General features: G+C 46.9%; 1 protein-coding gene across 1 annotated transcript in view; it reads left to right on the forward strand.

The window, feature by feature from the left end:
* Window positions 1–26,819, forward strand: part of fam222a (family with sequence similarity 222 member A) — an 81,988-nt gene that overhangs the window by 38,242 nt on the left and 16,927 nt on the right. The window contains exon 2 of the mRNA XM_046350140.1: window positions 10,023–10,177. Coding sequence (XP_046206096.1) covers window positions 10,072–10,177 — 106 coding nt within the window. The 5' untranslated portion in view covers window positions 10,023–10,071. The remainder of the gene's footprint in view (window positions 1–10,022; window positions 10,178–26,819) is intronic.

The following is a 26,819-nucleotide window of genomic DNA, read 5'->3' on the forward strand; positions in this document are numbered from 1 at the left end:
CCAAACCTACTAATACAGCTAATACATCGGTATTAGCCAGATGTTGGTGTCATGTTGCCATACATGTTGGTATTTTCCTTGGGTATACAGTATATGGGCTTGTTTTGGAGAGAAATTCAGTTCTGCTTTAGAATTTAAGTGGGGAGTCTGTTTGAGCCAGGTACACTCCTAACCTGTAATAGCTATTGCGGTTTGTAATTTTGTTTGAGATGTAAGTCTATTGTCTACTCGTATGTGTCGTGAATATCTTTGCCAGCTATCACTATTGAACACTGTGGATAAATATGGACACCTTTGCACCAGACCTTCAGTCACACTTTATTTGGATAGTCCATCTGTAGATGATGGTCATACGATCTGTTCATAAGCATCTGACGATCTGTTGATAAGCAACTGCTTGATAAGGGTACGGTTAAGGTAAGGTTTCGAGTAAGGGTTAGAGTTAGGGCTAGGGCTAGGATTAGGGTAAGACTTAAGTTTAGGGTTAGGATAAGGATCAGAGCTAGAGTTAGTTTATAGTTAATTGAAATGTTACTGACAGTCTGTAGAACGTGCACAGATGGACTATTCAAAAAGCCTCCTGAATATCTACCCTTAAGACCGCATCTCCACGTTACCTAGTTCACATTTGGTGGCAGCGGTGGGATATGAAGCCACGCCTCCGAGGAGACTTGGAGCCTCAAACAAGAGCCACAGGAGTAAAGTGACAGCTATATCAATCGAGCGAGATTTGAGTGACAAGTGGATTTTGCACCACTCAAACGCAGGAAATAGATGGCTGAAAAATACATCCTCAGGTGGGCGGGGCATGCACGGTGCTAACTTAATTGTTACCAGAAATGATTTGATATTGAGATGAAAACGGCTGCAATGGACCTTTAATAAATGGGCTGAGAGGACACAGAGAGAGGCTTTTAGCCTGTGAATGGCCAGTAATGAGCTCAAAGTGCCTGTGTGTTTGGGCCAGGCCTGCCTCGCTGTGTGTGTGTGTGTGTGTGTGTGTGTGTGTGTGAGACAGAGAGGGGAAATGGCACTGCACACACTAGTAGGCTTTTCAGGGGCACCTGGCATGTGCGTGCATGCACATACTGCAATCAATAGGTCTTCTTTGACTATGCATACAGCACATGAACACCAGGGCTTTTTGTCCATCAAAAAGGGGCTTAGATGGTGGGCGTGTCATGGGGCATGGCAATCAGCGAGGTCGGCCCATCGGATCGGATGAATTCTAGAGAACATTTTAGTGGCATGGCGGTCTAAGGCACTGCATCCCAGTGCTAAGGCGCCACTACAGCCTGCGGTTCGATCCGAAGCTGTGTCACAGCCGGCAGTGACCGGGAGCCCTATGGGTCGGCGCACAATTGTCCCAGTGCCGCCCGGGTTAGGGGAGTGTTTGGCCGGGGGGCTCATCGTGCTCTAGTGACTCCTCGTGGCAGGTCGGGCGCCTGCAAGCTGTCATCAAGGCAAAGGGTGGCTACTTTGAAGAATCTCAAATACAAAATACATTTTGATTTGTTTACTACATGATTCCATATCCAGCTGACAGAAAGTGTTGCAGTTTTAAAGCTCATTTGCTGAAATTCTATGCATTTTGCCATGGGCTAAAGCTATGTTATTTTTCTTAAACATAATACCTAAATCAATGCTGCTAAATTAAGTGTTTTTGGAGTTTTCAATTCTCCCTGACTGGTTAGCTTTTATTTTGGTGATTGTAAATTCTCAAAGATTATGTTATAAAAAATATATGTACGTCCATATATTTTTTAGCCAGCTAGCTAACGTCCACTGATTAGCTGCACTGAGAAACTATTACTATTACACTCAACTGAACGACTTGATTAGTTTAGTGTCAGCTACCTACATAGCTGTCTTTGCTGTCTTCGTATCATCGTATCCAATATAATTGTGTTGTTTAGGTTTAGAGTGTGTAGTCTTAGAGTGATTATCTTAATTTACCGAGGTTAGCTAGCCAGCTATTTGTCGTCCTTAACGTAGGTGACTCTGCTAGCTAGCCAACTCTGCTAGCTAGCCAACAGCTAGCCAACGCTAGCCAACGTCTTCTGTATAGAACTCAACTACCCGGTCGCATTCACAGGTTGTATCACTTTTTCACTTCATTTCATTACAGTACAACGGTTTGATTTGTTTGATCGTAGCTAGCTACTTAGCTAGCTACATAGCCGTCTTTGTATCAAAGATAATTGTGTAGTCTAGAGCGATTTTCTAGGTTCGCTAGCCATCTATTGTCGTTCTTTTAACGCAACGTAACGTAAACAACACTGCTAGCTAGCCTGCTAGCCCCCGAATAGCAACACTGCTGAAACTATTACACTCAACGGAACGACTTGATTAGTGTAGTGTCAACAACGCACCCACTGCCAGCTGGCCTACTTCAGCAGTACTGTATCATTTTAATCATTTTAGTCAATAAGATTCTTGCTATGTAGCTTAACTTTCTGAACATTCGAGACGTTTAGTCCACTTGTCATTCAATCTCCTTTGCATTAGCGTAGCCTCTTCTGTAGCCTGTCAACTATGTGTCTGTTTATCCCTGTTCTCTCCTCTCTGCACAGACCATACAAACGCTCCACACCGCGTGGCCGCGGCCACCCTACTCTGGTCGTCCCAGCGCGCACGACCCACGTGGAGTTCCAGGTCTCCGGTAGCCTCTGGAACTGCCAATCTGCGGTCAACAAGGCAGAGTTCATCTCAGCCTATGCCTCCCTCCAGTCCCTCGACTTCTTGGCACTGACGGAAACATGGATCACCACAGACAACACTGCTACTCCTACTGCTCTCTCTTCGTCCGCCCACGTGTTCTCGCACACCCCGAGAGCGTCTGGTCAGCGGGGTGGTGGCACCGGGATCCTCATCTCTCCCAAGTGGTCATTCTCTCTTTCTCCCCTTACCCATCTGTCTATCGCCTCCTTTGAATTCCATGCTGTCACAGTTACTAGCCCTTTCAAGCTTAACATCCTTATCATTTATCGCCCTCCAGGTTCCCTCGGAGAGTTCATCAATGAGCTTGATGCCTTGATAAGCTCCTTTCCTGAGGACGGCTCACCTCTCACAGTTCTGGGCGACTTTAACCTCCCCACGTCTACCTTTGACTCTTTCCTCTCTGCCTCCTTCTTTCCACTCCTCTCCTCTTTTGACCTCACCCTCTCACCTTCCCCCTACTCACAAGGCAGGCAATACGCTCGACCTCATCTTTACTAGATGCTGTTCTTCCACTAACCTCACTGCAACTCCCCTCCAAGTCTCCGACCACTGCCTTGTATCCTTTTCCCTCTCGCTCTCATCCAACACCTCCCACACTGCCCCTACTCGGATGGTATCGCGCCGTCCCAACCTTCGCTCTCTCTCCCCCGCTACTCTCTCCTCTTCCATCCTATCATCTCTTCCCTCCGCTCAAACCTTCTCCCACCTATCTCCTGATTCTGCCTCCTCAACCCTCATCTCCTCCCTCTCTGCATCCCTTGACTCTCTATGTCCCCTATCCTCCAGGCCGGCTCGGTCCTCCCCTCCCGCTCCGTGGCTCGATGACTCATTGCGAGCTCACAGAACAGGGCTCCGGGCAGCCGAGCGGAAATGGAGGAAAACTCGCCTCCCTGCGGACCTGGCATCCTTTCACTCCCTCCTCTCTACATTTTCCTCCTCTGTCTCTGCTGCTAAAGCCACTTTCTACCACGCTAAATTCCAAGCATCTGCCTCTAACCCTAGGAAGCTCTTTGCCACCTTCTCCTCCCTCCTGAATCCTCCGCCCCTCCCCCCTCCTCCCTCTCTGCAGATGACTTCGTCAACCATTTTGAAAAGAAGGTCGACGACATCCGATCCTCGTTTGCTAAGTCAAACGACACCGCTGGTTCTGCTCACACTGCCCTACCCTGTGCTCTGACCTCTTTCTCCCTCTCTCTCAGATGAAATCTCGCGTCTTGTGACGGCCGGCCGCCCAACAACCTGCCCGCTTGACCCTATCCCCTCCTCTCTTCTCCAGACCATTTCCGGAGACCTTCTCCCTTACCTCACCTCGCTCATCAACTCATCCCTGACCGTTGGCTACGTCCCTTCCGTCTTCAAGAGAGCGAGAGTTGCACCCCTTCTGAAAAAACCTACACTCGATCCCTCCGATGTCAACAATTACAGACCAGTATCCCTTCTTTCTTTTCTCTCCAAAACTCTTGAACGTGCCGTCCTTGGCCAGCTCTCCCGCTATCTCTCTCTGAATGACCTTCTTGATCCAAATCAGTCAGGTTTCAAGACTAGTCATTCAACTGAGACTGCTCTCCTCTGTATCACGGAGGCGCTCCGCACTGCTAAAGCTAACTCTCTCTCCTCTGCTCTCATCCTTCTAGATCTATCGGCTGCCTTCGATACTGTGAACCATCAGATCCTCCTCTCCACCCTCTCCGAGTTGGGCATCTCCGGCGCGGCCCACGCTTGGATTGCGTCCTACCTGACAGGTCGCTCCTACCAGGTGGCGTGGCGAGAATCTGTCTCCTCACCACGCGCTCTCACCACTGGTGTCCCCCAGGGCTCTGTTCTTGGCCCTCTCCTATTCTCGCTATACACCAAGTCACTTGGCTCTGTCATAACCTCACATGGTCTCTCTTATCATTGCTATGCAGACGACACACAATTAATCTTCTCCTTTCCCCCTTCTGATGACCAGGTGGCGAATCGCATCTCTGCATGTCTGGCAGACATATCAGTGTGGATGACGGATCACCACCTCAAGCTGAACCTCGGCAAGACGGAGCTGCTCTTCCTCCCGGGGAAGGACTGCCCGTTCCATGATCTCGCCATCACGGTCGACAACTCCATTGTGTCCTCCTCCCAGAGCGCCAAGAACCTTGGCGTGATCCTGGACAACACCCTGTCGTTCTCTACTAACATCAAGGCGGTGGCCCGTTCCTGTAGGTTCATGCTCTACAACATCCGCAGAGTACGACCCTGCCTCACACAGGAAGCGGCGCAGGTCCTAATCCAGGCACTTGTCATCTCCCGTCTGGATTACTGCAACTCGCTGTTGGCTGGGCTCCCTGCCTGTGCCATTAAACCCCTTCAACTCATCCAGAACGCCGCAGCCCGTCTGGTGTTCAACCTTCCCAAGTTCTCTCACGTCACCCCGCTCCTCCGTTCACTCCACTGGCTTCCAGTTGAAGCTCGCATCCGCTACAAGACCATGGTGCTTGCCTACGGAGCTGTGAGGGGAACGGCACCTCAGTACCTCCAGGCTCTGATCAGGCCCTACACCCAAACAAGGGCACTGCGTTCATCCACCTCTGGCCTGCTCGCCTCCCTACCACTGAGGAAGTACAGCTCCCGCTCAGCCCAGTCAAAACTGTTCGCTGCCCTGGCCCCCCAATGGTGGAACAAACTCCCTCACGACGCCAGGACAGCGGAGTCAATCACCACCTTCCGGAGACACCTGAAACCCCACCTCTTTAAGGAATACCTAGGATAGGTTAAGTAATCCCTCTCACCCCACCCCCCCTAAGTTTTAGATGCACTATTGTTAAGTGACTGTCCCACTGGATGTCATAAGGTGAATGCACCAATTTGTAAGTCGCTCTGGATAAGAGCGTCTGCTAAATGACTTAAATGTAAATGTAAATGTAAATGTTTTATGTACTTTATATCTGAGTTTTAGTCGTTTAAGTTTACACTGAAAGTGTTTTTTCACCCTGAAAATGTATAAACTAAAAAAATATATATATATATATATATATATATACACACACAGGACATAGAATGACCAGGTGAAAGCTCTGATCCATATTGTTGTAACTTTTATTTATTTAACCTGTATTTAACTAGTCAAGTCAGTTAAGAACAAATTCTTATTTACAATCATGGCCTACCCCGGTCAGACCCTAACCCGGACGACACTGGGCAAATTGTGCACCTGTCTATGGCACTCCCAATCATGACCAGTTTTTAAATCCAATTCTAGTCATTGTAGATGAAGGGGAGGAGACAGGTTAGAGAATCATGTTTAAGCCTTGAGACAATTGAAACATGGATTGTGTGTGTGCCATTCAGAGGGTGAATTGGCAAGACAAAATATTGAAGTCCCTTTTAAATGGGGTATGGAAATAGATGCACACAGACACATGCTTTACAAATTATAGACTTACTTATAGTTTGAGGTTCTGATCTACTGTTTTTACATTGTGTTTAGTCTACAACGAATGAGGCGATAGAGTTTATACAGACAATAACTTACATCTGTGAGGCATTTGGGTCTTTATGGTCATAGAGCTGGAGATTTATAGCCTACGGGGAGATTGATTAGTGCCGTCACTGGCCCTGATGCAGGGTTGGCACTCCCCCTCCCCACCCATTTGCCTGTTCTCTCACACACACACACACACACACACACACACACACACACACACACACACACACACACACACACACACACACACACACACACACACACACACACACACACACACACACACACACATATCTTGGTCCCCCAGGCCTTTGCTGACAGTTTCCGAGAGCGGTCGCATGTTAAGTTGCTTCAGACAGACTGCTGTTTCTCAACATTACCATTTTTTGCTGTCCAGAGATAATGCTATCAATCACCATGGCACAGCAGTGTGTGTGTGTGTGTATGTACTGTACAGTGCCTTCAGAAAGTTCATACCCCTTGACTTATTCCACATTTTGTTGTTTTACAGCCTGAATTCAAAATCGAATAAAAATAATAATAATTCTCACCCGTCCACACACAATACACATAATGACAAAGGGAAAACTTGTTTTTGGAAATTCTAGCAAATGTATTGAAAATGAAATGCAGAAATATCTAATTTACGTAAGTTTTCACACCCCTGAGTCAATACACTTTATAATCAACTTTGGCAGCGATTACAGCTGTCTTTCTGGGTAATAAGTCTCTAAGAGCTTCCCACACCTGGATTGTGCAACATTTGCCCATTTATTCTTTTCAAAATTCTTCAAGCTTTATCAAAATGGTTGTTGATCATTGCTAGACAACCATTTTCAGGTCTTACCAAAGATTTTGAAGTAGATTTTAGTCAAAACCGTAACTTGGCCACTCCGGAACATTCACTGTATTCTTGGTAAGCATCTCCAGTGTAGATTTGGCCTTGTGTTTTATGTTATTGTCCTGCTGACAATCGGTTACTGTGCTCTTATTGTCCTGGGAATTCATCTCCCAGTGTATGGTGGAAAGCAGACTGAACCAGGTTTTTCTCTAGGATTTTGCCTGTGCTTAGCTCCTTTGCGTTTCTTTTTTATCCTGAAAAACTCCCCAGTCCTTAACCTCTCTGGGGTCGTTCGGTACGTTAGCGTCCCACCTCGCCAACAGCCAGTGGAATCGCAGGGCCGCAAATTCAAAACAACAGAAATCCCATAATTAAAATTCCTCAACCATACAAGTATTTTGCACCATTTTAAAGATGCACTTCTCGTTAATCAAACCACAGTGTCTGATTTCAAAAAGGCTTTTCGGCAAAAGCAGAACATACCATTATGTTAGGTCAGCAACTAGTCACAGAAAGCATTCAGCCATTTTACAACCACAGAGAGGTGTCCCAAAAAGCAGAAATATAAATCAAATGAATCACTAACCTTTGACGATCTTCATCAGATGACACTCCCAGGACTCAATGTTACACAATACATGTACGTTTTGTTCGATCAAGTTCATATTTATATCCAAAAACCTCAGTTTACATTGGCACCATGTTCAGAAATGCCTCCAAAACATCCGGAGAAATTGCAGAGAGCCACATCAAAATCCAGATGAAAAGTCAAGAGTTCCATTACAGTTTGTAGAAACATGTCAAACGATGTTCACAATCAATCCTTAGGGTCTTTTTATAATAAATCTTCAATAATATTCCATCCGGACAATAGCGTATTCATTACAGAGGAAAAAGTTGTTTCTAAAACTTGATTGGAGTCCACCTGTGGTAAATTCAATTGATTGGACATGATTTGGAAAGCTCCCACAGTTGACAGTGCATGTCAAGGCAAAAACCAAGCCATGAGGATGAAGGAATTGTCCGTAGAGCTCTGAGACAGGATTGTGTCAAGATATGGGGAAGGGTACAAAAACATTTCTGCAGCATTGAAGGTCCCCAAGAACACAGTAGCCTCCATCATTCTTTAGAAGAAGTTTGGAACCACCAAGACTCTCCCTAGAGCTGACCGTCCGGCCAAACTGAGCAATCGGGGGAAAAGGGCCTTGATCAGGGAGGTGACCAAGAACTCGATGATCACTCTGACAGAGCTCCAGAGTTCCTCTGTGGGAATGGGAGAACCTTCCAGAAGGACAACCATCTCTGCAGCACTCCACCAATCAGGCCTTCATGGTAGAGTGGCCAGACCATAGCCAATCATCAGTAAAAGGCACATGACAGCCGCTTTGGAGTTTGCTTAAGCACTCAGGACCTCAGACTGGGGCGAAGGTTCACCTTCCAACAGGAAAATGACCTTAAGCACATAGCCAAGACAACATAAGTGTGGCTTCAGGACAAGTCTCTGAATGTCCTTGAGTGGCCCAGCCAGAGCTTGGACTTGAACCCGATCAAACATCTCTGGAGAGACCTGAAACTAGATGTTCAGCGACGCTCCCCATCAAACGTGACAGAGCTTGAGATGATCTGCAGAGAAGAATTGGAGAAACTCCCCAAATACCGGTGTGCCAAGCTTGTAGCGTCATACCTAAGAAAACTCGAGGCTGTAATCACTGCCAAAGGTGCTTAAACAAAGTACTGAGTAAAGAGTCTGAATGCTTATGTAAATGTTCTATTCAGTGATGTAAAGTATGTAAGTATAAATACTTAAAAGTACTACTTAAGTAGTTTTATTGGGTATCTGCACTTTACTTTACTGTTTATTTTTTTGACACCATTTACTTCACTACATTCCTAAAGAAAATAATGTAGTTTTTACTCCATACATTTTCCCCTGACACCCAAAAGTACTCGTTATGTTTTGAGTGCAAAGCTGACAGGAAAATGGTCCAATTCATGCACTTATCAAGATAACACGTGGTCATCCCTACTGCCTCTGATCTGGCAAACTTACTAACACAAATGCATAATTTGTAAATGAGTGTTCCCCCTGGCTATCAGTGCATTTTAAGGAATTTGAAATTATTTATACTTTTACTTTTGATACTTAAGTATATTTAGAGCCAAATACATTTAGACTTTTACTTTTAGTATTTTACTCGGTGACTTTTACTTTTACTTGAGTAATTTTCTATTAAGGTATCCATACTTTTACTCAATTATCACAATTGATACTTTACCACTGGTGATAGTTCCGTTTTGTATTTTTAATAAATGTGCAAAAATGTCTAAACCTGTTTTTGCTTTGTCATTATGGGGTATTGTGTGTAGATTGATGAGGGAAAAAAACTATATAATCTGTTTTAGAATACGGCTGTAACGATACAAAATGTGGAAAAAGTCAAAGGGTCTGAATAAATTCCGAATGCTCTGTATTGACTGAAGACATTACAGATTTTCATTTTTTAAATTAATTAGTCAAAGAAAATCAAAAACGTTATTCTACTTTGACATTATGTGGTATTGTGTGTGGGCCAGTGACAAAAACCCCTCTATTTAATACATTTTAAATTCAGGCTGTAACACAACAAAATGTGGAACGAGTTAAGGGGTGTGAATACTTTCTGAAGGCACTTTGTGTTAGTTAGAAAGAGGTGTATCTAATAGACAGAAGTCACGCTAGAGCAGATGCCATGTTTGAAAGCGTCAGTTTGGACCCTCCTTCCTCGAACCTGTTTGAACTCTTCTGCCCCCAGCACAGGGCAGGTGCATGTTTATCATTGTTACAGAGTTCCTAAGAAGACAGGCAGTTGTAGGCGGCATCGAACCAGTCCTTGTCCCAGCCTGCTACTGAGCTTCACAGACTTCCATGCCTGTGAAGTTCTGCTTCTTCTGTTCTGATGCATTTCTCACATTCTTCATTCCCTTCTCTTGTTCTCTTCTCTCGTTCTCTTTCTCCACCAGGTTGGCCTTGGCAGTCCTCCGGCTGTAGTTGTCTCCCCACCCCCCCACCATGCTGGCCTGCCTGCAGAGGAGGCAGAACCCGCCCATCCCATCCTCCCAGCACCCCCTGTGTGCTAGCAAGGCCCTGGAGCCGCCTCAAGCACTCAGCCGAAAATGTAAGTCCACGACAAGGAAATATAAGAAAGGCCAAGGGTTTTGTTAGGTTATCGTTATTTGTTGTTTCCAAATGTACAGTGCCTTTAGAAAGTATTCACACCTCTTGACTTTTTACCAGGGCTGTCCCCGACTAATGAAAATCTTGGTCGACCGAGAGTCGTCTCTTCTTTCAACCAATCGATTGGTCGAAATGTTAAATGTGTATTTTTCCATATATAGACACACTGTTTGAATAAATTCAACTATATGTAGGCTACTGAGCTTTATGCACTTCAATGAAAAATTAAGAAACACAAATGACTAAAGAGGGAGCCAGAGATCAATATAGCCTAACCAGAAGGGGGGGGGGTTACTGGCTACTGGCCTTAGCAGATTCTGCCATTATGCTCCTGAAGTTGCTGGTAATAGGCAACACCAGCGGTCGGCAACCTTTTGCATTTGGAGTGCCATGTTATCGTACATTTCTACACATCTGCATGCCACTTATGATTTTCAAATGTACATTTTCGTGGAACAGTTTCATTGAATTTATAATAAAGTCTAAATATCTACAAATCAATGTCATGTGGTTAATCAAAATGATATCTAAATGAAAATGATACAAATCTAAAAGTAACTTCTATTGCCATTGCCAATATGTACAAATAGCCTACCTTAAGCCAACAAGTAAAAACATTGCAGCCCGCAGGTAGAAAATATCCCGATTTAAAGATAAATATCCTATAAATCACATTGGCTACGCATGGCCTGTCTGCAAGGAACTTGAAACATTGTATCAACAATTAACTTGATCCAAAATCTTGTGTTCGCAAACTTGAAATTGTATCAAATATTCTGGGCCCTCAAGAGTTTCCTGCGCCATTAAACTCCGGACAGCCACAGCTGTCGGCTATTTGTGCAAGGTATAAGATATAATCAGATAGGCCTATTTTATGACGTTTCCACCGGATCAGAGCATGGCATTTTTTCTCCTTTCATGCTGAGTGGTTATAGAAAGGGAGAGCGCTGGAAATATTTTTAAAAGGAACTATTGTCATTCTCCAATGGAGGTCAAATAGACATTGTTTACTTGCTGTTTGATTCAAATAAAAAAAATACTTTGATAAGCTCCACAGTGATGGTGAGTTAAGTCAATCAGAAATAGTATCAGATCCCCAAATGGGCACATTTATAGGCCTACATTTGCGCGCAGGCCAGGCAGCCTAGGCCGAATGTACTTCTATGCATAAACAAGGTGCGTGTCCTCACTCATGATTGACAGGAGCACTCCAAACAAAAGACAATGAATAACTCGACGAGTCGACTAAATAGGGTCAGCCCCACTTTTGACACATTTTGTTAGGATAGAAAGTGAGATTAAAATGGATTTAATTGTCCTTTTTTGTCAATGATCTACACACAATATTCTAATGTCATACTGGAAGGAAAAATTATACGATTCTGTAAAACAAAACACATCTTGATTAGACAAGTATTCAACCTCTTTGGCAATGATTACAGCTATGAGAGTTTTTTGGTAAGTGTCTAAGAGCTTTGCATACCTGGATTGTACAATATTTTCCCATTTATTCTTTAAAAAATTAAAGCTCTGTCTTGTTGGTTCTTGATCATCGCTAGACAGGCATTTTCAAGTCTTGCCATAGATTTTCAAGGAGCAAACTGTAACTAGGCCACTTGGGAACATTTCAATATCGTCTTGGTAAGCAACCCCAGTGTATGTTTGTAATTTTCCTGCTGAAAGATGAATTTGTTTCCAGTGTCTGTTGGAAAGCAGACTGAACCAGGTTTTTTTGTATCCCCCAAAAACTCGTTAGTCCATGCAGATGACAAGCATACCTGTAACATGATGCAGCCACCACCATGATTGAAAATATGAAGAGTGTTACTCAGTGATATGTTGGATTTGTCCCAAACATAACGCTTTGTATTCGGGGCAAAAAGTTAATTTCTTTACCACATGTTTTTGCAGTATTACTTTAGTGCCTTGAAAACAGGATGCATGTTTTGGAATAACTGTATTCTGTACAGGCTTTCTTCTTTTCACTTTGTCATTTAGGTTAGTATTGTGGAGTAACTACAATGTTGTCGATCCATCCTCAGTTTTCTCCTATCACAAGCCATTAAACTCTAACTGTTTTAAAGTCACCATTGGCCTCATGGTGAAATCCCTGAGCGGTTTCCTTCCTCTCCAGCAGCTGAGTTAGGAAGGACGCTTGTATCTTTTTAGTGAGTGGGCGTAGTGGTACACCATCCAAAGTGTAGTTAATAACTCCAGCATGGCTCAAAGGGATAGTCAGTGTCTGCTTTTTTCCCCTCACCCATCTACCAATAGGTGCCCTGCTTTGCGAAACTTTGGATAACATCCGTGGTCTTTGTGTACCTTCTATGTTGGGGGTACAGAGATGGGGTAGTCATTCAAAAATCATGTTAACCACTAAAATTGCATGGAGAGTGAGTCTATGCCACTTATTATGTATCTTGTTAAGCACATTTTTACTCCACTTTGACATTATGGGATATTGTGTATAGATCAGTGACACACAATCTCAATTTAATCCATTTTAATTTCACTCTGTAACACAACAAATGTGGAAAAAGTCAAGGCACTGTATTTGATGGGGTGTGCACTTACAGTAGAGTGAGTCTTTGGGGTCGCCGTGTTGTGTCGTTCCTCATTGTGAAGAGAGGGACTGTTTAGCTGTGCTGACTGTGCAGTCCTGGCAACGCCGCGTTTGAACAGTGTTAGTGTTTAATGTGCCTCCCTTTGCCCTGGGTGACCCTCGGGGACCCTCGGGGTGTGTAAACATTTACAGTGTCTGGCCCCTGCCTCTGCGGCACGGTGGGCTGGCTGTAAAGCACCACAGCTGCTCTGTTTGAGCCCAGAACACAAGCCTCCAACTTCCTTCACATGAAACACTGTATGTCCATGGGAAGTTATGTAAAACGGGAGGGGAAAGAAACTAGAAACTAGTTTGGACCAGCTAAGGATTAAAGAAAGCTGCCGTATTCCCGCTAGAAGGTGAATTTCTGCCTAAATTCCCTAAAGCCTCAGGATTAACCCTTTAGTGGAACAAAACTGTCCTGTGTGTGTGTGTGTGTGTGTGTGTGTGTGTGTGTGTGTGTGTGTGTGTGTGTGTGTGTGTGTGTGTGTGTGTGTGTGTGTGTGTGTGTGTGTGTGTGTGTGTGTGTGTGTGTGTGTGTGTGTGTGTGTGTGTGTGTGTGTGTGTGTGTGTGTGTGTGTGTGTGTGGCGGGCTGTTACGCTTATAGGGCACTAAATACTCTGGGAACGTTCTATGTTTGCGTGGCGGTCCTAGTACCTCACAAGCCGATTTAAAGGGGAAGTAGAGAAGGAGCACACTAACCTAGCAATTTCTACCTCAGCTTAGGGAAGCTTAAAGGAACTATTGTGCATGTAACAATTTCACCTGCTAATAGCCCTACTTTTCAATAGCATTATCACTAGTAGTAAAGGAAACACTTTTCTGACTTCCGCATGCCACAATAAAATAGCTTTATTGTTCTGGCCAGCTTGTGTACACCTTTCACTGTTGCATGATTGATTCATGTTTGCAAGATTGACAACTTGTAACAGATGTTTTTTTAAGTACGATAAGGTTGTAAAGCGATACTCGGCTTTCTCAAGTTAAAAAAGAATCCCCACAAATATTATGGCTAAAAGGTTACATGTTACTCCTTTAATGGGGATAGCAGTGCCTGCTCCCCTTCCTCGCTCTACCCAGCTATCGACGCCCCTGATTGGCTGTAGGGCAAGAAATGAAATACTAACCTGGGTCTGACAGGCCAATTAGCTTTCAACAATGTCCTTCCCCTGTTTGCTTCAATTATCAAAAGAGGGAGAGGTAAAGAGAGGACCTGGATGTTCAGACCTTACGTTAGTGTTTCCTGGTTCCATGAGGATGGAGCAGACCTATAGTGGAGTGAAGCCCGTCCAGTTGAGTGAATGAGAAAGTGATTAAGAGGGGAGAAATGAAGAGTGCGAGGACAAAAGAGGTCCGCCTCAAAAGGCCGTCTTAATCGATTCCTTCCAATTTGGACAGGATTAGCCCACTTCCTCCCCGGGCCTCTTATTGAAGAGCAGCCAGTGGGAGTCGGAGTTAGAATCAATAGATAAAAAGAACAGTTTCTCCTTGTCCCCCCTTCTCTCGCTCTCTGTCTCTCTGTCCACCTGTTAAATCCGTTGATTGAAAGATTACCACCGTGGCCGCATTGAGGTTTATAATGAGTGTATTTGAGAAGACTGGCCTCCTTTCTGTCCCGGCGAAGGTGAGACTGTGTGTTGGATTTCAGAATTGTACTGTACTCTATAGCCGTTGCCCCTCAATGAGAGAGGGGATTGTTCAGCCAGGCTCAAAAGGGGTTCGGAGGGGCAGATGTCGGCTTTGGCCGGGGGAACGTGGGCACACACTGAGCTCCCTCGTGCAAAGCTAGGTCATCGCCAATCGATCACCCGTGGCCCAGTTAGAGATGAGGGACGAGGAGGCGGCGTTGTGGGGTAAAGTTGACCCGGGCTCTCAGGAGAACGCTGCTGCCTGTCTGCCTAGCCTGAACGATTCCAACCGCTCGCAGAGAGAAAGAGGGTGTGAGGGAGATTGTTACCTGGCAGTGACAGGAGAGGGGAGCCGCTCTCCCATTTGCATCTTCTGTCATTTGCACAAAAGCAGTGAGGAGGGTGGGTGCTTAGGAAAGCGGTGGTGGGTGGGTGGGTGGTGGGGGGGGGGGGGGCAGCAGGGGTATTAGAACCCCCCCCGCATGTAAATGCAGAGGGGCTGCACAGTTCATTGACGTGACTCCCATTAAAAATACCTCATACCCTCAATAAAAAAGGACTTAACTGGCGGAAAGCATTCAGATCGGCTTGCCAGACAATCAATTTCCCCTGAGAGCACAGAGCTTAGCGGGAGAAACGGCGGGGAGGAGGAGGAGGAGGAGGAGGAGGGGGGCCTTAAAAATACCAGTTTGTAGGTAATACCACCGGGGAAGCCAAGCCAGGAAAAATGTGTTTTGACAGTTGCGTTGTTTGCAATATAACCTATAAGTTCATATCCTTAGCCTAGGCCTATATACATATAATGGTGGCAAAGGCAGTAAGAAGACACGGTGACAAGATAAATTCAACCGCACCTTTGTTTATAACAAAACCAGAGAGCAACATCTGTCCGGTGAAGTCCACAAGCAAGCAGTTACAGTTGAACTCGGAAGTTTACATACACTTAGGTTGTAGTCATTAAAACTCGTTTTTCAACCACTCCACAAATTTCTTGTTAACAAACTATGATTTTGGCAAGTCAGTTAGGATATCTACTTCATTTACTTTCTAAGTAATTTTTCCTACAATTGTTTACAGACAGATTATTTCACTTATATCACAATTCCATTGGGTCAGAAGTTTACATACACTATGTTGACTTAGTGACTTTTTTTACTTTAAACAGCTTGGAAAATTCCAGAAAATTATGTCATAGCTTTAGAAGCTTCTGATGGGCTTATTGACATCATTTGAGTCATTTGGAGGTGTACCTGTGGATGTATTTCAAGGCCTACCTTCAAACTCATTGCCTCTTTGCTTGACATCATGGGAAAATCAAAAGAAATCAGCCAAGACCTCAGAAAAGGAATTGTAGACTTCCACAAGTCTGGTTCATCCTGGGATCAATTTCCAAATGCCTGAAGGTACCACGTTCATCTCTACAAATAATAGTATGCAAGTATAAACACCATGGGACCACGCAGCCGTCATACCGCTCAGGAAGGAGACGTGTTCTGTCTCCTAGAGATGAACGCACTTTGGTGCGAAAAGTGCAAATCAATCCCAGAACAACAGCAAAGGACCCTGTGAAGATGCTGGAGGAAACAGGTACAAAAGTATCTATATTCACAGTAAAACAAGTCCTATATCGACATAACCTGAAAGGCCACTCAGCAAGGAAGAAGCCACTGCTCCAAAACTGCCATAAAAAGCCAGACTACAGTTTGCAACTGCACATGGGTACAAAGATCGTACTTTTTGTAGAAATGTCCTCTGGTCTGATGAAACAAAAATAAAACTCTTTGGCCATAATGACCATTGTTATGTTTGGAGGAAAAAGGGGGAGGCTTGCAAGCCGAAGAACACCATCCCAACCATGAAGCACGGGGGGTGGCAGCATGTTGTGGGGGTGCTTTGCTGCAGGAGGGACTGGTGCACTTCACAAAATAGATGGCATCATGAGGAAGGGCAATTATGTGGATATATTGAAGCAACATCTCAAGACACCAGTCAGGAAGTTAAAGATCGGTCGCAAATGGGTCTTCCAAATGGACAATGACCCAAAGCATACTTCCAAAGTTGTGGCAAAATGGCTTAAGGACAACAAAGTCAAGGTATTGGAGTGGCCATCAAAGCCCTGACCACAATCCTATAGACAATGTGTGGGCTGAACTGAAAAAGCGTGTGCGAGCAAGGAGGCCTACAAACCTGACTGAGTTACACCAGCTCTGTCAACAATTCAAGTTTTTTTCTGTAAATTACAGATTGCAGATTTTTTTTGGGGGGGGGGGGGGGGGCTGGCTTCCCTTGGCATCGTTGAATACAGGCCACTCCTCACTGGGTGAATGTTTTTATCTTTCTGGCCGTGGAATTAAAAGGAGTGTGGAGGCATTACTTAAATTATAAATCATAGGCACTTGCTTTCAGCATCCCCAAATTCCCAAACATCTCCAATCGAAAATCAAATCAAGAGTCGGCTTTCTATTCCGCAACAAAGCCTCCTTCACTCACGCTGCCACGCTTACCCTAGTTAAACTGACTATCCTACCGATCCTCGACTTCGGCGATGTCATCTACAAAATGGCTTCCAACACTCTACTCAGCAAACTGGATGCAGTCTATCACAGTGCCATCCGTTTTGTCACTAAAGCACCTTATACCACCCACCACTGCGACTTGTATGCTCTAGTCGGCTGGCCCTCACTACATATTCGTCGCCAGACCCACTGGCTCCAGGTCATCTACAAGTCCATGCTAGGTATAGCTCCGCCTTATCTCAGTTCACTGGTCACGATGGCAACACCCATCCGTAGCACGCGCTCCAGCAGGTGTATCTCACTGATCATCCCTAAAGCCAACACATCATTTGGCCGCCTTTCGTTCCAGTACTCTGCTGCCTGTGACTGGAACGAATTGCAAAAATCGCTGAAGTTGGAGACTTTTATCTCCCTCACCAACTTCAAACATCAGCTATCCGAGCAGCTAACCGATCGCTGCAGCTGTACATAGTCTATAGGAAAATAGCCCACCCATTTTCACCTACCTCATTCCCATACTGTTTTTATACTGTTTTTATTTATTTATTTTTCTGCTCTTTTGCACACCAATATCTCTACCTGTACATGACCTGATCATTTATCACTCCAGTGTTAATCTGCAAAACTGTATTATTCGCCTACCTCCTCATGCCTTTTGCACACATTGTATATAGACTGCCCATTTTTTTTCTACTGTGTTATTGACTTGTTAATTGTTTATTCCATGTGTAACTCTGTGTTGTCTGTTCACACTGCTATGCTTTTATCTTGGCCAGGTCGCAGTTGCAAATGAGAACTTGTTCTCAACTAGCCTACCTGGTTAAATAAAGGTGAAATAAAAAAATAAAAAAATGTGGCTGCACACTCCCTGCGCCAGGCCCTGTCATTTTTTTTATTAAATCTCCCTTTGTAGGTGACATTTGTAGCGTCCAACCCCCCATCATGCCTGTCTGCAGCTAATGTATACGCTGCCCTAGATGGAGGTAGGGGAGGAGACGGCGGTGGAGTCAGGGTCTCTTGTCAAGCAGTTCCCCAGAGAAGGGAAGCCCAGACAGAGGAGAGCGAGGGAAGGCCCTGGGCCTTTCGGGGAGACGGATGCCACTGACCTCAGTCCCCCCTCAGCCTTCAGCCCCCGTGGAACTGGCCTCTCCCTAGATAGGGAGGTGTGGACAGAGAAGGGTTCTGAGGTTTGAGTTAGTAGCTCTAAGAGGGCTGGGCAGGACCGCAGCACAGCAGCACGCAGCAGCCCTTCCATAGCACCTCTTTCTAGCCCCAGACAGAAGCCACTGTACTGTACTCTCTACAGCATTTCACCTACATGATTTCAGTCTACAATTGGACAAGAATGTGTCCAGGCCATTTTACTCTCTGTAACGTCATTTGTTTTCTTGTATGGTGGGTTTAATGTTGGCAAGATGAGCAGGAGTGATGATGACGCTCGTGGCTGTCCATATGGTGTGTTTGTGACAGGCCTGTCAGAATGGGTTCTGTACGTTGGTGGGTTCTTTTCCCCGGTCGGACCGCCGTAGGTCCTTCCCTCGTTAGACCGCACATGTCACAGCCACTCCTGTGTCTGCCCCGTGATTGGATCAGACCTCTCGGGCTCTGTCCTGTGATTGGATCAGACTTCAGGTTCAATCTGTGTCTCCCTGTCATGCCTCCAGCCAACAGCAGGCCCTGGCTCTAAACCCAATGTCCAGAAGGCATGCTGACATCATCATCCAGCAGGCCTTTGGAAGCCAATCGGGGAGGTGCTTGGAGAATGAGTAGAACGAGAAATAAAAGAATGGGAATGTCAGTTCTAGTCATTCTTTTTATATGCTGATATTCCGTGCGCCCTGGTCTAAAAGTAGTGTCCTATATGGACACAGCCTATGTTCCAAATTATGACTTCCAGTCTCTCGCTCTCGCCCTTTCTCTCGCTGTCTCGCTCTCGTGTTTGAGCCAGAGGTAGACATGACAGTAGAATTACCCTTCAATATCCAATTGAAGTACTGTACCTCCACGACCTGTTAAGTGGGGAGAAAAAGGGAAAGGTTTTCTGTAGAATATTTAAATGTGGTCACGAGTGGCAGCAGAAATAGCAAACCTTTCCCTGATTGCCTTTGAGCCCGGAGGGAGAGAGGATTGGAGTGGAAATGCAGAGTGGAGGAGAGAGAAAGGGAGGGTATAAGAGAGGGAGAGAAGCAGCGGTGGACCTGGGGAGAATCTGCATGCACTTGACCTTTCCCCACTGATTGAACTGCCTCTTTTCCATCCCCTGTTTGGAATTCCACAGACTCCCTGCACAAGGCCAGCCTGCCGCCGTCATATTCCACACAGACAGACAGACAGACAGACAGACAGACAGACAGACAGACAGACAGACAGACAGACAGACAGACAGACAGACAGACAGACAGACAGACAGACAGACAGACAGACAGACAGACAGACAGACAGACAGACAGACAGACAGACAGACAGACAGACAGACAGACAGACAGACAGACAGACAGACAGACAGACAGACAGACAGACAGACAGACAGACAGACAGACAGACAGACAGACAGACAGACAGACAGACAGACAGACAGACAGACAGACAGACAGACAGACAGACAGACAGACAGACAGACAGACAGACAGACAGACAGACAGACAGACAGACAGACAGACAGACAGACAGACAGACAGACAGACAGACAGACAGACAGACAGACAGACAGACAGACAGACAGACAGACAGACAGACAGACTCTTCTCAGTATCCCTAAGTGTATCTCTACAACAGCCACCCATATATGTGTTTAAAAATATTTTTGAATGCACCAATTTTTTTTCATGAGGTAACAATGTTACCTACAACTAATTGAGCTTGCTTGGCACCATGGAACCAATGGAATAGTCCCAAAAGTTCAAACCCGCCCTAATTTGGCACTGAAGGAAGGCTTTTTTTTTTTTTTTAAAGAAGAAAACAAAGACTATTTGAACCCAGGCCTGAGCATGGTTTTGAGGACAGGCACAGTCTGAGCAAACAGTACAAGCACTAGCAGCCTGTCCCATGCTCACTGGCACTCTGTTGTGCCAGGATGGTGGAGGGCATCTCAGCGCTGGCACTCAGATGATCATTTCCGGCGGGTCGCATCCCACAGTGCCATGCCTCTTTGCTCTGCCCTCTGCCGTCTGTTAATGGGGCAAGGAGGTGGCGTGTGGGTGGGGGTGTGGAGTATTGTTACTGCATAGTGCAGTTAGGCTCTGGGAGGCAGGCCACCGCTCTAGTTTTGGCCACGGTGGGACTCGGTTTAGAAACATACTGTAGGCTCCCGTTCCAAGCCAAACCCCCTCCCAGCTAGCTGGCATTTGGGCATCACAGGTGCATGACAGTGGCACCATATTACTAATAGGGGAAGGAGTGTCCACGGCCCCTGCTGTCCCACAGGAAATGATATGGTAGCCCCCGCCATCTCCTGAGCTGAGCCCTCAGTGGGCTGGGGCGTAGGATGCCGCGGAAGTGTTGCACATTGGTGTCATGGGGGCTGTGAGATTCTGTTGTCACTGCCAAGATTAGGACTCTTTCTTCATAAACAATGTCGTAGTGCTCTTACTAACGACACCATCTTTCGGATGGATAATTTTACAGTTGCTGTCCATATCCAGCACTGCCAATGGTGACGGAGACAGTTTTCCCCTGGCCTCTGTCCATTCAGTCCAGTTAAGGATGACTGAGAAGATGGAGAGAGAGGAGAGGGTTGGACTGCGAGAGGAGAGGGTTGGACTGCGAGAGGAGAGGGTTGGACTGCGAGAGGAGAGGGTTGGACTGCGAGAGGAGAGGGTTGGACTGCGAGAGGAGAGGGTTGGACTGCGAGAGGAGAGGGTTGGACTGCGAGAGGAGAGGGTTGGACTGCGAGAGGAGAGGGTTGGACTGCGAGAGGAGAGGGTTGGACTGCGAGAGGAGAGGGTTGGACTGCGAGAGGAGAGGGTTGGACTGCGAGAGGAGAGGGTTGGACTGCGAGAGGAGAGGGTTGGACTGCGAGAGGAGAGGGTTGGACTGCGAGAGGAGAGGGTTGGACTGCGAGAGGAGAGGGTTGGACTGCGAGAGGAGAGGGTTGGACTGCGAGAGGAGAGGGTTGGACTGCGAGAGGAGAGGGTTGGACTGCGAGAGGAGAGGGTTGGACTGCGAGAGGAGAGGGTTGGACTGCGAGAGGAGAGGGTTGGACTGCGAGAGGAGAGGGTTGGACTGCGAGAGGAGAGGGTTGGACTGCGAGAGGAGAGGGTTGGACTGCGAGAGGAGAGGGTTGGACTGCGAGAGGAGAGGGTTGGACTGCGAGAGGAGAGGGTTGGACTGCGAGAGGAGAGGGTTGGACTGCGAGAGGAGAGGGTTGGACTGCGAGAGGAGAGGGTTGGACTGCGAAGATGGAGAGGGTTGGACTGAGAAGATGGAGAGAGAGGAAAGGGTTGGACTGCGAGAGGAGAGGGTTGGACTGCGAGAGGAGAGGGTTGGACTGCGAGAGGAGAGGGTTGGACTGCGAGAGGAGAGAGAGGAGAGGGTTGGACTGCGAGAGGAGAGAGAGGAGAGGGTTGGACTGCGAGAGGAGAGAGAGGAGAGGGTTGGACTGAGAAGATGGAGAGAGTTGGACTGAGAAGATGGAGAGGGTTGGACTGAGAAGATGGAGAGGGTTGGACTGAGAAGATGGAGAGAGAGGAAAGGGTTGGACTGCGAGAGAAGAGGGTTGGACTGCGAGAGGAGAGGGTTGGACTGCGAGAGGAGAGGGTTGGACTGCGAGAGGAGAGGGTTGGACTGCGAGAGGAGAGGGTTGGACTGCGAGAGGAGAGGGTTGGACTGCGAGAGGAGAGGGTTGGACTGCGAGAGGAGAGGGTTGGACTGCGAAGATGGAGAGGGTTGGACTGGGAAGATGGAGAGGGTTGGACTGGGAAGATGGAGAGGGTTGGACTGGGAAGATGGAGAGGGTTGGACTGCGAAGATGGAGACGGTTGGACTGCGAAGATGGAGAGGGTTGGACTGCGAAGATGGAGAGGGTTGGACTGCGAAGATGGAGAGGGTTGGACTGCGAAGATGGAGAGGGTTGGACTGCGAAGATGGAGAGGGTTGGACTGCGAAGATGGAGAGGGTTGGACTGAGAAGATGGAGAGGGATGACGAGAGGGATGGAGAGAGGAGAAGGATGGACTGTGAAAACACTTCAGCGAATGTTGGCCACAGCACAATGCTAAAAGCATGGCTTCTAAAGAACCTTTAACTTGAATTAGTATGGCCCATCTTAACTGTGTTGTATATACATGTACGCGCGTGTGTACGTTTGTTTATTCCATGTGTAACTCTGTGCTGTTTGTGTCGCACTGCTTTGCTCTATCTTGGCCAGGTCGTTGTTGTAAATGAGAACTTGTTCTCAACTGGCCTACCTGGTTAAATAAAGGTGGAAAAAATTGAATTAATAATAAAAACTGTGTCAGAGGGTCGGCCATCCAAGCTAATAGACCTAGAGCAGTGTTCAGTAACTGTCAGAGGGTCGGCCATCCAAGCTAATAGACCTAGAGCAGTGTTCAGTAACTGTCAGAGGGTCGGCCATCCAAGCTAATAGACCTAGAGCAGTGTTCAGTAACTGTCAGAGGGTCGGCCATCCAAGCTAATAGACCTAGAGCAGTGTTCAGTAACTGTCAGAGGGTCGGCCATCCAAGCTAATACACCTAGAGCAGCGTTCAGTAACTGTGTCAGAGGGTCGGCCATCCAAGCTAATAGACCTAGAGCAGCGTTCAGTAACTGTCAGAGGGTCGGCCATCCAAGCTAATACACCTAGAGCAGCGTTCAGTAACTGTGTCAGAGGGTCGGCCATCCAAGCTAATAGACCTAGAGCAGCGTTCAGTAACTGTCAGAGGGTCGGCCATCCAAGCTATTAGACCTAGAGCAGCGTTCAGTAACTGTGTCAGAGGGTCGGCCATCCAAGCTAATAGACCTAGAGCAGCGTTCAGTAACTGTGTCAGGGTCGGCCATCCAAGCTATTAGACCTAGAGCAGTGTTCAGTAACTGTCAGAGGGTCGGCCATCCAAGCTATTAGACCTAGAGCAGTGTTCAGTAACTGTCAGAGGGTCGGCCATCCAAGCTATTAGACCTAGAGAAGCGTTCAGTAACTGTGTCAGAGGGTCGGCCATCCAAGCTATTAGACCTAGAGCAGTGTTCAGTAACTGTCAGAGGGTCGGCCATCCAAGCTATTAGACCTAGAGCAGCGTTCAGTAACTGTGTCAGAGGGTCGGCCATCCAAGCTATTAGACCTAGAGCAGCGTTCAGTAACTGTCAGAGGGTCGGCCATCCAAGCTATTAGACCTAGAGCAGCGTTCAGTAACTGTCAGATGTGTGACATGGATGGAGTGTTCTTGCTGACCCTGACTGTCACCTCTGCTCTGGGGATCCCTGGGGGCTAAAAGGAATCATTCTAACCACACATCCCGATGAAATTCCATACTCCTATATCCAGACCACAGTGTCCATCCATATTGGACAGTGATTTGAGTCAATGGAGGGTGTTTCTTTTCTGAAAAGCTGTAATCTTTACTGCTGGTTTCTCTCTGTCGGTCTGTTTCGGCTCTTCCCCCTTCTCCTCTCTCTATCGCTCTCCTAACTCTTTGGCCTTTCTCTTTCCCCTTCTTGCTCTCTCTCTCTCTCTCTCTCTCTCTCTCTCTCTCTCTCTCTCTCTCTCTCTCTCTCTCTCTCTCTCCTGGCTGCACAGACATCGGAGGGCCTTGTTGTCTGTGCAGTGTTAAATATTAATTGGGAATCAGTGGAGGACTTGTCTCCTAAATGATAGAACAGAAGGGCCCGGGCTTTTGCCTCAGGCAGCCTGCGGGTGCCTCTCTTCTCCCATTTGCGTGCAGGCCCGCGAACCAGCGCTTCCTCCAGTCTGACAGCCCAGGCCTGCCCAACCCCCCCCATCTCCCTCCCTCTCTCCCTTTCCCGCCCTCTGCTGCTCCGTTCAGCTCTGCCTCATCTCTTACCTCTGTCTCTGTGTGCTCCTACAATCTCCAGGCCTCAGGTCCCGTACTCAAACTCTGGGTTTGGTTGTGCATGTGGAGGAAGTGTGTGTGTGCGCGTGCAACCGCCGGCTCTCGGCTCTCGAGGGAATAGTGTAGCACAGTGGCAGGTACTACTGAAGGACAGCAGCCAGGACAGGAGAGGTGCCTCGTTGTCATCACAGGTGATATAGACGGGTACAGTGTGCTGCTTAACACAGAGCCTCCCTTTGTCCCTGTTTATCAGGGCCATCATCTGGAGAGGTGTGGTGAGATGAAACAAGTGCCCCAGTGCATGCTGGTCGGTGACCCCTATGTCTCAGGGATCATTAGCATATATATATATATATATTTTAAATGTCCATTCGTGCTGTTTTGGAATTGGAAACCAGTCTGGGTTGATATTGAATGTCGGCTCTTTAGTGCAGCTTCAAACACAGAACACAATGAAAGGGGGTGGGGGCACATTGTGTTGGAGGGGGCAGGGCTGGACGGAGACTAGAGAGGGAGATAAATAGTGGGAGAGGGAGGGAGGGGGCTGGGGTGACTTTGATGCCACAGGAATGAGTTCACAGGTTCCTGAGCACAGGCCTAATCGCACATGACAATATCGGCTGGTGTGCCAGTCGCAACGCATAACCGCTCGCCGCTGGCTAGTGCTGCTGACTCGGGGTATTTGCTGATAGCGCTCTGCATTCTAGACCATGCTGTGTGCACAATGAGGGTGGCCCAGGCTTGCCTCAGGGAGAGGGGCAGTCTCGTCACAGCCATACTCCAATCGAATCGAAGGACAGGCCGGTGAATAAAGTCATTTTCCTTTCAATTTCTAATTTATTATGTCACCCGTTGGGCCCCATAAATTATTGCAAATGGAAACGAAAAAGACTGGTGAGGCTCAGGGATGGAAATGAGATTGGGGCTACAGGCTTTGCCGGCGGTGTGAGATGAAACATTTTCAGTAGTTTTTTTCTACAGGATTGATTGGAACACCCTTTTCGTCTTTCATGGGAACAAACAATGAAGCATAGCTCTTTTAGTTTGGCCTGTTTTATTTGTAGGGTATCGCGTGAAGTGTGGGGGTAAACATGTTGCCCCAGATTCTCTGTTTGTTTGGTGCACAAGCCGCTGTCCCACAATAGAGCCGACATGGCGGCTGCTGACGGACTGCATTCTTCCTCCCCAGCCAGCACAAAGAGGGGCCGGCTGGGCCAGCGCTCTCTGTCTCTCTCTCTCTCTCTCTGTGTCTCTCTCTGTGTCTCTCTCTGTGTCTCTCTCTGTGTCTCTCTCTGTGTCTCTCTCTGTGTCTCGCTATCTGTGTCTCGCTCTCTGTGTCTCTCTCTCTGTGTCTCTCTCTCTCTCTGTGTCTCTCTCTCTCTCTGTGTCTCTCTCTCTCTCTGTGTCTCTCTCTCTCTCTGTGTCTCTCTCTATCTCTCTCTCTGTCTCTCTCTCTCTCTCTCTCTCTCTCTCTCTCTCTCTCTGTGTCTCTCTCTCTCTCTCGCACTCTCTATGTGTCTCGCTGTCTCGCTCTCCCTGTTGTTGTTTGTCTAGCAAACAGGGTGATGGAGGGCTAGAATCACCGTTTAATATAGTCAGCGACCTCCTTTTTCTCTGTGGGGATTAAACATAAATATTTGGCACAATCTGAAATGGCAGCCTATTCCCTATATGGTGCCCTACTTTTGTCTAGGGTCCAAATGGAATAGGGTGCATACAGGCTGTCCGGGACACACTGCACAAACAACGCTGAGCTTTAGTTTTGAGTACTTTATTAGGATCCACATTGGTTGCTGCTAACACAGTAGCTACTCGTCTCGGGGTCCACGCGGAATGTCAAACACGGCATGATACGAAACATCAATAGGCAACAACAACTCAAGGACAGACCTACATGGAGCCAAGATGACCAACAAGCAAGAAATGCCCATGAATATTTAGCAAGACACGGCAACTTCACTGAATATTCAGCCAGAGGAGTTCTTTGACCGTGACATATGGAAATGGTCTTTCTGTGTATTAAAAAGACTATAGAGGCACCATAACGACATGGCCACCAGCGCTACTAGGATTAGTTCTCCTTCTAATAATAATCCTAAAAATGATAAGAGGAATTCCAGGTCAAATGGAGTTGTAGCAGGGGTGCCTGCAGGGCAGGAATGCTGCGGTGCTTTCCCACGCTGTTGTTTTCCCTCTGCCGGCCGCGTTTGAGACAAGGCTCTGCTCTAGGCTCGGCTGGGCTTGCCTAATGCAGCCCGAGAGCGGACAAATGGAAAGTGACACTTGTGTGTGTAGAATGGTATTTGTGGTGACTCTTTGACTACAGATAATAAAGTGTTCGCCCGAGGTGATTTCACGCGGCTAGCACCCCCAATGGACCTCACTTACTCGGGGAGAGAGAAGAGACGTGGAGGGGGGTAGAGGGAGGGGTGGAGACTGAAAGATAGAAGGAGGAAAGGAGGTAGAGCGAAGGAGAAAATCCAGACTTCTTCAGATGATGCACGGTGTTAGTTACTAGAGGAAGTGAAAAGGATGTGGTGTTAGTTACTAGAGGAAGTGAAAAGGATGTGGTGTAAGTGTGTGCCTGCGCGTACGTGCGTGCACATGTGTGTGTTAGGCCCTGTGTACAGTGGAATTCTTCAGAAACAATCGATCCTCAGTCCTCATTTCCCCTACAGCCCATAAAAAGCAGGTTGCTACATCAAACCAGCTAATTATACTGAACCAAAATATAAACAGAATGTGCAACAACTTCAAATATGTTACTGAGTTACAGTTTATAGAAGGACATCAGTTAATTGAAATAAATGATTTAGGCCCTAACTTGTGTATTTCA

Source organism: Oncorhynchus gorbuscha, linkage group LG05, assembly GCF_021184085.1.
Source record: "Oncorhynchus gorbuscha isolate QuinsamMale2020 ecotype Even-year linkage group LG05, OgorEven_v1.0, whole genome shotgun sequence".
Classification (NCBI taxonomy): Eukaryota; Metazoa; Chordata; class Actinopteri; order Salmoniformes; family Salmonidae; genus Oncorhynchus; species Oncorhynchus gorbuscha.